Below are 12,044 nucleotides of genomic sequence, written 5' to 3'. Positions count from 1 at the left end.
TTTGCCCTTGGCTTTGGGCTTCAGGCGGATTCTCATGACAGGGGCAAGGATATCAAGAGTATCAGATATAGCAGAGTGGAGTGTGGAGAGGGCTGTGTCAGGGTGAGAGTCAGCCAAAGGGGGAGAGGAAGGTGAGAAGGTGGCAGCCAAAGCCTGAACTGGTACGCTCTTCATGGGTCGGATGACCGAGAAGGTGGGTGGCAGTGATGGAAGTGGCTTGCCCTGAGGGGTAGGGAGGGTGAGGTGGGAGGAGAGGAGAAAGTGATCACTCCAGGAGAGAGGAGTGGAGAGAGGGACAGAAAGGGGAAGGTTTGAGGAGATCATAACATCCAGAGTGTGCCCTGCAGAGTGAGTTAGGCCAGAGGGGAGAATAGTGAGTGAGAGAGATGCATAGGTCGCGAAAGAGTCCAGCGGGAGGACAGGAGGCATCCAGGTGGATGTTGAAGTCTCCAAGAAGGAGGAGTTGAGTGGTTGAGGCCAGGAGTGAGGAGGAGAGGTCCGCCCACGCAGAGAGGGAGGAGGCGATCTGACCAGGTGGCCGATAGATTGTAGCCACAGTAGGGGAATGGCTAGGGGAGAGAGAGAGACAAGGCATTCAAAAGAGGAGTAGGCCTGCGTAGGAGTGACAGATGCAGGAATCCACTCAGGGAAGATCAGGGCTACACCCCCTCTGGAGCGGTTGGACCTGGGTACGGAGAGGATCTTGTAGCCGTCAGGTAGGAGTGTGTCAAAGCTAGTGACAGAGCTGGCCGTGAACCATGTCTCAGTGAGACTGAGGGCATCGAGGTCAAGTTCTTCCAGAAGGCTGCAGATATCAGAGGAGTGTTTGACAGCAGAGCAAGAGTTTAGAGTGGCGATATGGAGAAGGTTGCCATCCTTGAAGGTCTTCCGGGAAGGCGTACAGATCAGAGGTATGCCTTTTCGGAGGTGTAGAAGGTGCCCGAGAGGGGGCAGAGAGGGAAGGAGAAGGCAAGGTAGCCAAGGATGAGGCAGAAGGGGAGAAGTGAGGTAGCCGCGGAAGGGGGAGTGGGAACTGCAGGAGAAGAAAGGAAATTGATGAGGCGCGTGAAGCGTCTATCAAAGAGGTGAAGGTTGGCCTGAGGGCCTTGGACCAAGACATTCCCATTCAAGTAAACATTAATGATGACCTTAGAGGAATGGAAGTAGGCCAGGAGGGCATCCCAACGGGTGGCACCATTAATGTTTGATATGCTAAACAATGGTAAAGTAGTACAGTGGTATTATCAACAGAACTGTTTTAACGTGGTTGCATGCAAGTGGGGGATGAAAGGGGGTGAATAGTTTGTGATTTAATTTTGAAATGCAAATAAAAATTGTTAAAAAAAAAGAGAAAGCAACGCTGGTTCCACTGGGTTCGCCGCTGATGTCGGTCCCAAGTTGGGCAGAGCGTGATCGCCATCACCATCAGTCTCGACGGTGAGCCTGCTGACGAAGGGAGCCTCTTCTAAGAAAAACTCCCTATCCCCATCCAAACTCTGCTTATCTGCGGACAAACTGACGAAAGAGAAGACGGGGAGGACCCTTCAAAACTAGCTAAGACCTCTCAGCCTTCCAAGTCTACTGGTGTGACGACAGCCCCGTCGGCGAGGGCCTCGCCGACCACATCGTAGACGAAGTCCACCACAACAGCATTGAAGGAGAGTGGGTCCGTGAAGGTGGTCCTTATGATGGACACTCCATGTGTGTCCTTACCCCCCCTGAGGCGTGATACAGCTGCAGAGGCAGCAACGAAGACAGCAGGCACCCTGGGGATGGGAAAAGGCCCTGTGACCGCATCGGCCCAGATGCCTCCGGAGAAGGTAAGGGAGGATGACAATGCTCTCCCGATGGAACCTCTGCAGGATTTAGACCCACATACTGCTCCAGAAAAACCAGTGCAGATCTTCTCAAGCTCTGATGACGGCAACAATGATTTGCCTAATGACTACTATACAGACCACGAAAGGGGAGCATCTGAGGGCGGTGAGCCTACGTCCCCTGCACACAAAAGGAGGCGCGTCAGTCGGGACCCTACAACACTGGCTCCTTTCACCCCTCAACTGAGGGACGTGTCGCTGGACATTATGACGACTCTACACACATTGGTCACGGAGATTCAGCAGAGGATGCCCCTACACCGGGGCCTGCGCCACCACAGGACCCTCGGAATCTCCGAAGTTGAGCCCTCCTCGTTGGAAGAGAAAGTCTAACCGATCCACTCCACTCGCTCATCCGTTCCTGGCACTCATTGTCTCTATGCACTCGTTCTTTTCACGCACTCATCTGCTATCTGCACTCATCTGTTCTACAAAGTCGTCCGCTCTATACACTCGTCCGCTCTATACACTCGTTCTCTCTGCACATTCATCAGTTCTATGCACTCATGCGTTCTCCACACTCCTCCACACTCCTCCGCACTTACTTACTCATCCGCCCTACACACTCGTCCGCACTTACTTACTCATCCGCCCTACACACTCGTCCGCTCTATGCACTCATCTGCTCTACACTCGTCCCCTCTGCACATTCATCTGCTCTATGCCCTCCTGCGTTCTACACACTCCTCCGCACTTACGCACTCATCCGCTCTTCACACTTGTCCGCTCTACAGATTCATCCGTTCTACACCCTATCCGCTCAACACACTCATCCGCACAACATACTCATGCGTTCTACACACTCGTCTGGTCAACACACTCATCTGCTCCATGCATTCATCTGCTCAGCGCACTCATCTCTTCCACGCGCTTCATTCATTCTAGCGATTTCATCCGCTCCCTTCACTTCGTTCATTCATCCATGCATTATCGATTTCGGCCATGTCACTCGTCATACGCACCGGATCCATTCTGTGCTCTCTATTTTTTTCATGCACCACACTCGTCTCAAGTACTTGAATTGTCTATTCTGTATTTTCCATGTATGCCATGCATTCATGCAGTCGGTGTCATCTGTCTGTGTACTTATTAGTCACTTGTATTCATCTTTCCATCCTCTTCTCTTTATTCATTTCGCCCATTTTGTTCATTTTGCACTCATTACATATATTTAATTAATTTAAACCTCATTACTGTTTTCGTATGACTTATTCCTTTTATCCACTTCACTGCTTTGATCTGCTTCACTCGTTCCATTCTGATTGTCCTTTTAGTTTACATTAGTGGTTATTAGTTGTCGCTTTCTCGCATAGATCTTGATGTTGTATTGTTATTTGTCTTATTGTTCAAGGTCTAGTAGTTTGTTGGGTTGGTGTCATTGGGGGTTTTAACGGAAGAGCCAAGTTTATAGTAGTTTGCGGAGATGATCCTCCTAACGTGACTGAGTTTGTTTTAGGTATGATTAGGAGGCCGGCTGAGCTTGATCTAAGAGTACGTGGAGGGTGATAGGGTTTTAGCTTTTCTTGAAGATATTGAGGTCCGGCTTTATGCACTGCTCGATGAGAAATGCATAAGGTTTTTAAAGTCACCCTTCGGGCCACTGGAAGTCAGTGCAGTGTTTTAAGGGCTGGGGAGATGTGGTCTCTCGGGCCGAGCGCTAGTAGCAGTTTGGCTACAGTGTTTTGTGCTCTTTGAAGTTTATTCAGTTGGTAAGTGTGGACTCCGAGGTAGAGGGGGTTAGAGTAGTCTAGTCTTGATATAACAATTGATTGGACCGCGGAGAGTCTGTTGGGAAAAGAGAGATATGGAAAGATGCGCCTAAGGGTTTTAAGGTGGTAGTGGCAGGACTTTGAGACGTTGTTGACTTGACGCGAGAGTGTTGGGTCAGAGTCAAGGGTGCATCCAAGGTTTTTTACTGCGTTAGAGGGAGTCGGATTAGTTGCCCATTGCAGATGGCCAGGGTAGTCGGTGTGGAAGAAGTTCGGAGTTGCCACATACCATGATTTCAGTTTTGGAGGGGTTTAACAAGAGGTGGCTTTGGGTCATCCAGAGTTCTATGTCGAGGAGGCAGGAGGCAAGGTCTGGTCGGCGGTTGGGTTTTGAGTTCAATAGTTTTAGAATCTGTTGGGTGTCATCAGCGTAGTTGTAACACAGGATGTTGTGTGAATGAATTATTGGTGGAAATTGAACAGGAGGGCAGATAGGCATGCTCCTTGTGGAACTTGCGTGTCGACTGGTCGGGCTTGGGAGGAATAGGTGGAGCGTATTGTTATTTGGTACCTATCTTTGAGGAATGAGGCTATCCATTTGAGGGCGGTTCCACAAATTCCTAGGGAGTGTAGGCGGTCAAGGAGGATTGAGTGATTGATTGTGTCGAAGGCGGCGGATAGGTCCAGAAGGATTACTGTGGCGCATTCCGCGGAGTCTGCTGTGGTTTTAAGGTCATCCCAGATTGAGGGTAGGGTGGTTTGTTCCGTGCCGGGCTCCAAAACCTGATTGTGCGGGGTCAAGGAGATTGTGTGCTTCGACAAAGGCGTTTATTTGTGTGTAGGCGCTTCGGTTAATAAGTTTGGCAAGGAACCTGGTGTTTGAGATGGGGCAGTAGTTTTTTGGCTCTAGAGGGTCAAGGGAAGGTTTTTTTTATTAGAGGTTTGACATGAACCGTTTTGAATGCATCGGGAAAGATACCCGAGGAAAGGGAGTCATTTATGATGGATCTTGCGTGTTCTCCTGCGCAAGTAGAAGCGAATATTTCTTTGAGGGTTGTGGCCGGGCAAGGGTCTAGTGGAGAGCCGGGTGGTTTGCTGGCAGAGAGAAGTTTGAGAAATTGGTCAGGTGATATTGGACTAAAGGAGTCGAACGTTGGTTGCGCAGAGGTCGGAGGCGGTGGGTTGGCCAGTAAGGTGGGTGGATTGCCTGGTGGATGTCGGCGCTAGTTTTGTGGTTAGCGCATTTATTCTTTCGAGAGCCGTGGCGTAAAAAGTGGAGAGAGAGAGTGAGTCGCACAGTGATTGTGAGGGGCTAGGGATGGTGGTAGTGCATGCCAGTTTGGTGAATTCGTTGATGATTTTGTGGAGTTCTTTGCTGGGGTTTTTGCAGTTTAGGATTCGGAGTTGTAGTGGGCTTTTTTTGCTTTCCGGATTTGTACTGATGAAGGTCTCGGGCTAAGGTGGCTCTGCTCTCTTGGGTTTTGTCTTTCTGCAATTTGCGTTCTAGGTATTTATATAGTTGTTTAGTGGTTTTCAAATCAGGTGTGAACCATCTAGGGAAGGGGCCACGGCGGGCTGATGGTTTGCAAGAGGGTGTGAGCCGCATTAGTGAGGAGTTGAGCCATGAGTCGAAGGCGTCGGGTGTTAGTTGTTTATTGAGTTGACAGATAGGTGGAGGAGACTAGAGGAGTGCGTCGGCTAGGTCAGGAATGATCATTCGTTTTTTCCAGCCTTTGCGTAGATTCGGAGGTTCAGGTTTGAGTACGGGAAGCGGGTCGGGTGAGCGAATGGTGAAAGAAACAATGAAGTGATCCGACCAGATGATAGGGATGATAGGGATGGGGGGTTTAGGTGTATCCGGTTGTGAGTGCTAAAGATGGCATCAAGAGTGTGTCCTTTATAGTGAGTCGGGCTGTTTATGTGGGGTTGGAGGTTAATCGCGTCTAGACCGTCAACTAGAGAGTGAGTCATAGGGTTGGTGGGGATGTCGAGCCATATGTTGAGGTCTCCAAGAAGGGTGAGGTTGGGATGGTTTAGTTGAAGGGTGGCAATAGTCGCAGAGGTTGTTTGAGAATTGTCTATCGTAGCCAGGCGGTCTGTAGATTATAGGAAACTGTGTGAGAGCGACGGGGAGAGGGATAGTTTAACGAGTAGTGATTCGCAGGGAGGAATGGAAGGTTGATTGTCGATGATTGAGGCGTGGAAGTGAGACTTGAAGACAAATGCTATTCCCCCTCTAGAGGGTCAGTTCAGTTGGATGAGGGACTAGTCAGGGGGGGGGGACTTCATTGGCGATTGGGGCGAAGTCATCAGAGAGCCAAGTTTCGGGCATGAAACCAGGTCTGGGTTGTCAGAGGCGAGGAGGTCAAAGATGCTGTGTCTGTTTCATGCTGCGGATCGGGCATTGAATAGGATGCAAGTCACTTCGGTAGGAGAGGTTTGTGTCGGAGCTGCAGCCGAGGTGGGTTGGGGGGAGAGGGTGGAAATTGGAGAGGGGTGGGGTAGTTGATGATTGGTGGGAAAAGTGGGCGAGCAGCAAGGTTGGTGGGTTTGGGGTGGGAGTGGATGGATGCATGTGTTAGGGTGATAGGGTTTGGCATGGGGGATTTGAAGGTGGGGTGTTGGCGATTAGGTGTTTCAGTTGCAGTCGGTGAGAAAACGGGGGAGAGGGGTTTCAGGAAGGGTGAAGCAAGGGGGGGATAGTGGTGATTGGGGGCATGAGGTGGTGGGTTGAGACAGGGGAGGTGATGAGTAATGGGAGATTGAGGGGGACCAGGTACGTTTCCTCTTTAGTGTCTTTGTTGTGGTCGGTGTGTGCGAGAGCGTAGGGGAGGTCAGTAAGTGAGAGGGATGAGGCTTCTGTTCTTGCTAGGGCTAGGCGTGAGGTTTTCAGGGAGGGGGAGGGGTGTGGTTGAGGGGGGATGATGGTGGGGGTTAGTTGGAAAAGCGGGGGGTGAATGATTGCAGGGCAGGGGGTGCTCGGTATGATAGTTTGGGGAGCGGGCATGATCAACGTAGGTTGGTCGGTGGTGGGGTTCGGGAAAGCAGAGGTCTAAGGGTGGTTGGCTCACCATCGTGCCCCTCTGGCTTGGTGTTTGGAAAGGGGGTGAGTAGGGGATGTGGTGGAGGGTGTGATGATTTGGGAAGGGGGGGATGAGAGGCAAGGCTGACCGGAGACTGGAGGCGGTCCACGGTTTCCGGCCGATCTTGGTACGTTGGGTCCACTCATGGTTAGTACGTGCTATTAGGTGGACTTTCAGGTTCAACTTACACTTTGTCGGACTTTATAAGTTCGGCTATATCACTAGGTGAGATTAGTCTTGGTTTTTGGGTTCGACAAAGCAGGGTGATATTATTCACTTATTCTAGGTTTTAGTTTACTAATTGTAACTGGGATGCAGATATTAGGCCGTTTTGTAGCTACACCCTAGGATATGCTGTTACGGGGGCCTATTTGGTTGCAACTACAGCACAGTTACGCTGTTGGGTAGACTTTCTTCTAGCAAGCTGGAGTACAGGTAAGCTATTAGGGAGAAATTGAAGATAGCAATGCCACAGGTATGCTTTTAGGTGGACTTTTAAGTGTAGTTTGGGAGGACTTTCTAATTGTAGTTTGAGATTCAATCGGGGCACGCTATTAGGCATACCTCTAGATTCATGCAGGTGGCGCTATTAGGCCTACTTCTAAATTTGAGATTTATACAGAGAGGATATTGGGGATGATTTTATATTCAACTAATAGCTCAACGCTAATGGGCACACTATTGCGCAGAGAGGGGTATCATGTACACAGTGAGGATATTAGGTACACTTCCAGGTTTAATTTGCCAGAGAGGGTATTAGGGATACTTCTAAATTCAACTAGGGCACGTTATTGGGCATATTTCTAAGTTCGGTAAGGTGCGCTATTAGGTCTCCTTCTAAATTTAGCTTTGCACAGAGAGGATATTAGGCCTACTTGTAAATTCAATTTTGTACAGAGGAGATATTAGACTATTAGGCCTACTTCTAGATTCTACATTAAACAGAGATATTAGGCACACTTCTAAATAAAACTTTGAATAGAAGGGATATTTAGGAATGCTTCTAACTTCAAGTTTTGCACAGAGATGTCATTGGGCACACTTTCATTTTTAACTTTACACAGAGCAGAAATTAGGGCTTGTTCTAAATTCACCAGGGGGGACTATTGGGCACCCTTCTAAATTCAGCTAGGGCCCGCGATTAGGCACTCTTCTAACTTCAACTCTGTGCAGAGAGGCTAATAGGCACACTTCTAAATTCAACTTTGCACAGAGGGGATATTTAGGCGCACTTCTAGATTCAAGTCTTGAACAGAGAGGCTATTAGGCACACTTCTAAATTCACCTTTGCACAGAGAGGATATTAGGCACAATTCTAAAATCAACTTTACTCAGAGAGGATGTTATGCACACTTCTAGATTCAAATCTTGCACAGATAGGCTATTAGGTACAGTTCTGGATTCAATCAGGGCAGGCAATTAAGCACACTTCTGAGTTAAACTTAGCACAATTCTAAGTTCAGCTTTGTATGGGGGGGTTATTGGGTACATTTCTAAAATCAGATTTGCATAGGGAGGGTATTAGGAACTCTGAAGACTACAGATGAGGCCTCTCCAGGAGTTCCTGGATGCGAAGTGGATGCAAGTATCAGGGACCTTTGTGGACAATATCACCCTTAACAAGGAGTTCCGTCAGGCGATACAGTGGTGGGGTATATGGCCGCATCTCTGTTTCAATTTCTGCCTTAATAGGAGACAATCGCCACAGATGCCTCTCTAGAAGGCTGGGGAGCCCACAACGAGCAGTTGCACGCCAGAGGCTCTGGCAACTGGAGGAAAAGGGCCCCCACATCAACGTCCTGAACTTCGGGCCATATTCTGGGCACTGAAGTCTTTTTTGCCATTGTTGAGGGGCAAGGCGGTGAGGATATTCACGGACAACACCACCACCATGTTCTACATCCGGAAGCAAGGAGGCACCCGCTCGCCAGCCCTCTCAAAGGAAGCCGAGGACCTGTGGCGCTGGGCCATTCGGCAGTACATGTTCCTCATCCCCATTCACCTTGCAGGCGTCAAGAACACCATCGCAGAATCGCTTGGCACGGAGCTGCGTTCTTTCCACGAATGGGAGCTTCACCAGGACCAGGTGGACCTTCAGTTCGGCAAATCGGGCCAACCCCACATCGATAACTTTGCGTCGGCCGCTAACTCCAAGTGCCAGAAGTCTGCCAGCAGGTTCCCTCAGTCGAGGAGCATGGGAGACGCGTTTGTAGTTCAAGGGGCTCTTCAGGACTTTCCCACTGGTGAAGGCTCTTGCCCCTGCTTGGGACTCAATGTAGTGCAGACTAAGCTTGTGGGAGGGTCCTTTGAGCCTATGGGAAGGCCCTTTGAGCCTGTACATCAAGCCCCGCTCAGGCTTCTCTTGTAAATGACTGCTTTCCTCGTGGCTATCACCTCAGCCAGGCGGGTCGGGGAGATCCAGGCCCTGTCTTGCAAGCAGCCCTACTACTCTTTCCACGCTTCAAGGGTGGTACTGTGTACACACCCCACCTTTATGCCGAAGGTACTGTTGAAATTCCACCTCAACGAACCTCTGCTGTTACCGGTCTTCTTTCCAAAATCAGTCGTCGCCAGCAGAGAGAGAGGGCCTTGTATTCGCTGGACGTTGCTTGTGCCTTGAAGTTCTACGTGGCACGTAGGAAGAATTTTTGGAAGACTTCTCGGATGTTAATCAACTTTGGACCTGTAAATCACAGAAGGACCTTGCTGAAGGCTTCCATCTCCAGGTGGCTCTCCGGCTGCATCATGCACGGTCATCGGCTGGCTAACAGGCCGCTGCCAGGCCAGCCGAGAGCCCACTCCACCAGAGCCGTCGAAGCAATGACAGCGTTGCTCTCTGGTGTGCACCTGCTCGACATCTGCAGGGCTGCTAGGTGGAGGTCCTCGCACAGCTTCAGGAGGTTCTACTGCGTTGACAGGGATTGCAGGGAAGAGTCTCAAGTCGTCCAAGCGGTGCTATGCAACCTGTTTGAGGCGAGTCTGTTCCAGAGGTAAGATTGAATTGCTTCTGTTGAGCCTTGCTACCTCCCGTGGTTGTGTCTATGTACTATTTAATAGTTATTCATGAGCCTGTGAATCCATGCTTTACCCCTTGCTGGAGAAGGTTTAAGTTATTTAGCTGTAACTATTGTTCTCTAGCATGGGTCTGGCATGGATTCACATGCAAACCCTACTTCCTTCCCCTCTGTGGGTCATCTTGGTTCATACTGCCACTTTACGTGCTTACCAAATCTGAAGATGGCCACCAGGGGTGGAGATTAGGGAGAGAACAGTCATTGGATGTGGGCAGTATGACGCAGAAGACCGTGATTGGTTTAGAGGAGAAATGCAGTTTTAAAGTTTAAGTGAAACTGTTTTTTCTTTTACCGAGGATTCCCAGCCTGACGGGGAATATTCATGAGCATGTGAATCCATGCCAGACCCATGCTGGAGAACAATAGTTACAAGTAAGTAACTTAAAGCTTATTCAACAAATGAATTCTTGGGACGCCACTATTGGTAAAAGTGTAATAAATACATGTATAATGTGTGTGTGGAAATAAGCTTTAGCTCATAAGCAATCTGAGAAGCAAGTTGTTTAGCAGTCAGTTATGTCTGTTAAGATGGGTATGTATAGATGTGATTGAATCATCCTATAGTTGAAATCAATAATTTGATTGCAGAATACATTGTCTAATCAAGAAAGAGGAATCAATAATATAAGTACTAAATGCAATGTCTAACATGAAGTGAATGAAATGAGCACAGACAAAAAGGCCTTGAATGAGATGTGTGTTAAGCAGGTATTTGTAGGTAATATAGAGCCTATTAAGATCAGATAATAGTGCATATTAATAAATGACAGCAAATGAAGCAAAATTGTGATAAAGGGTGGCACACGACCCGTGCATTATATTGTTCTGTGGTTGGGGGCACAATTGATGCATCCCGAAGGTATGTTGCACGAGGAAGAAGTAACAATATGTTTTAAATACAGCATTGCAGGAAGAAGCAGGGTCTGCGCAGAGATGTTCTTTCTGTGGGCTACTGCAGAATTCACTTGGAGGAATGTCTCCTTCTGTCCAGCTCTCTGAAAACATTTCCCTCTTGCTTCTCCAGTGTAGGTAGGGAGGATTGGTCGCATTTTCGAATACATCCCAACTAGATCATAAGAGTTCTAGTCGGGTCACACTGTTAACATTGTGGTATTATTCCATTATTCTGTTTGTATAAATGGTATTAGGGGGGAAGGATGTGTTCTATCCTGTACTTCCCTGCTTTAGCAAACAGGCTCATGACCTCACAGAACTCCCATCTACTGGCTGGATGAATGTTCCATGGAAACAGTTGAGGGAGAGACCCAACAAAGGGAAGGCATCTATGACCGGTAGCTATTGATACATACTTGTTAAGATGACTGCATACATGTTTGCTGTAACCAATAACCAGCCTTACGTTGAAGATACCGTTTGCGAGCCATCACTGCCTTCATCAGTGAATACAACAGGTTCACATATATGGCTAAGTATAAGAGGAGGCCAATATAAAGATGGAGAACATTTAGAGACAATGCAGACTGTGGGTGAAGGAAGGGAAGAAGTTGAATGTAAATGTATGTGTCAACATAACACTGTATTACAAAAATGAAAAACTATTTACATTGGTTAGTACCTGCAATTTTTCTCTTCTTTCAGGATCCTTTGGAGAAACGGCACAACCCACTGCCAGTATCTGTACCATACTTGAGCCCCCTAGTGTTGCATAAGGAACTGGAATCCTTGCTGGAGAATGAGGGTGATCAAGTGATACACTCATCCACTTTCATCAACCAGCATCCAATCATTTTCTGGAACCTAGTGTGGTACTTCCGGCGCATGGATTTGCCTAGCAACCTACCAGGACTCATCCTGACTTCAGAGCATTGCAATGGAGGAGTCCAGGTATGTACTAATGAAGCATACGTCACATGCTTTTATTATGGTGCACCTGAATCCAAACGTTTACAGTCCCATTAAGCCTTTGAGAATGGAAGGGCAAATCAAGTAATATTGGTTAAAACACTTTGAAAAATGCTAGCTTTTTTTATTTAATATATGGTCACGGTACATAACTGGAATAGGCAGATATTGAATTATGGTAATAAACTCTACCATATATAGGAAACATTCAGCCATTTCAATAACCTTGAGGAATTTAGTGGGTGTTGGCCGTTTGCCTAACACACAGTACTCGGCTGCAAGAAATGGTAAACAATCTGAACAACCGAGCACCAAGTTATGCAGTGCATATTGCTTTTTATATGAGCATTTAGCAGCAGAGTAAAAATATCTGAATCAAAAGGCTCAGAGTGACATTGTGGACCAGGTGGCTGCCTTCCTTACCCCTGAGCTGATGAA

The 12,044-nt window shown here is 48.1% G+C and overlaps 1 protein-coding gene across 4 annotated transcripts in view; it reads left to right on the top strand.

Moving 5' to 3' along the window:
* Positions 1-12,044, top strand: part of DENND4C (DENN domain containing 4C) — a 2,555,958-nt gene that overhangs the window by 2,376,731 nt on the left and 167,183 nt on the right. For all 4 annotated transcript variants that reach the window (XM_069625964.1, XM_069625963.1, XM_069625962.1 and 1 more), the window contains one exon: positions 11,343-11,588. In XM_069625964.1, coding sequence (XP_069482065.1) covers positions 11,343-11,588 — 246 coding nt within the window. The remainder of the gene's footprint in view (positions 1-11,342; positions 11,589-12,044) is intronic.

Source organism: Ambystoma mexicanum, chromosome 6p, assembly GCF_040938575.1.
Source record: "Ambystoma mexicanum isolate Mex_15411 chromosome 6p, UKY_AmexF1_1, whole genome shotgun sequence".
NCBI classification, from domain to species: Eukaryota; Metazoa; Chordata; class Amphibia; order Caudata; family Ambystomatidae; genus Ambystoma; species Ambystoma mexicanum.
The sequence above is the reverse complement of the archived record's forward strand: the minus strand, read 5'-3'. Positions and strand labels throughout refer to the sequence as shown.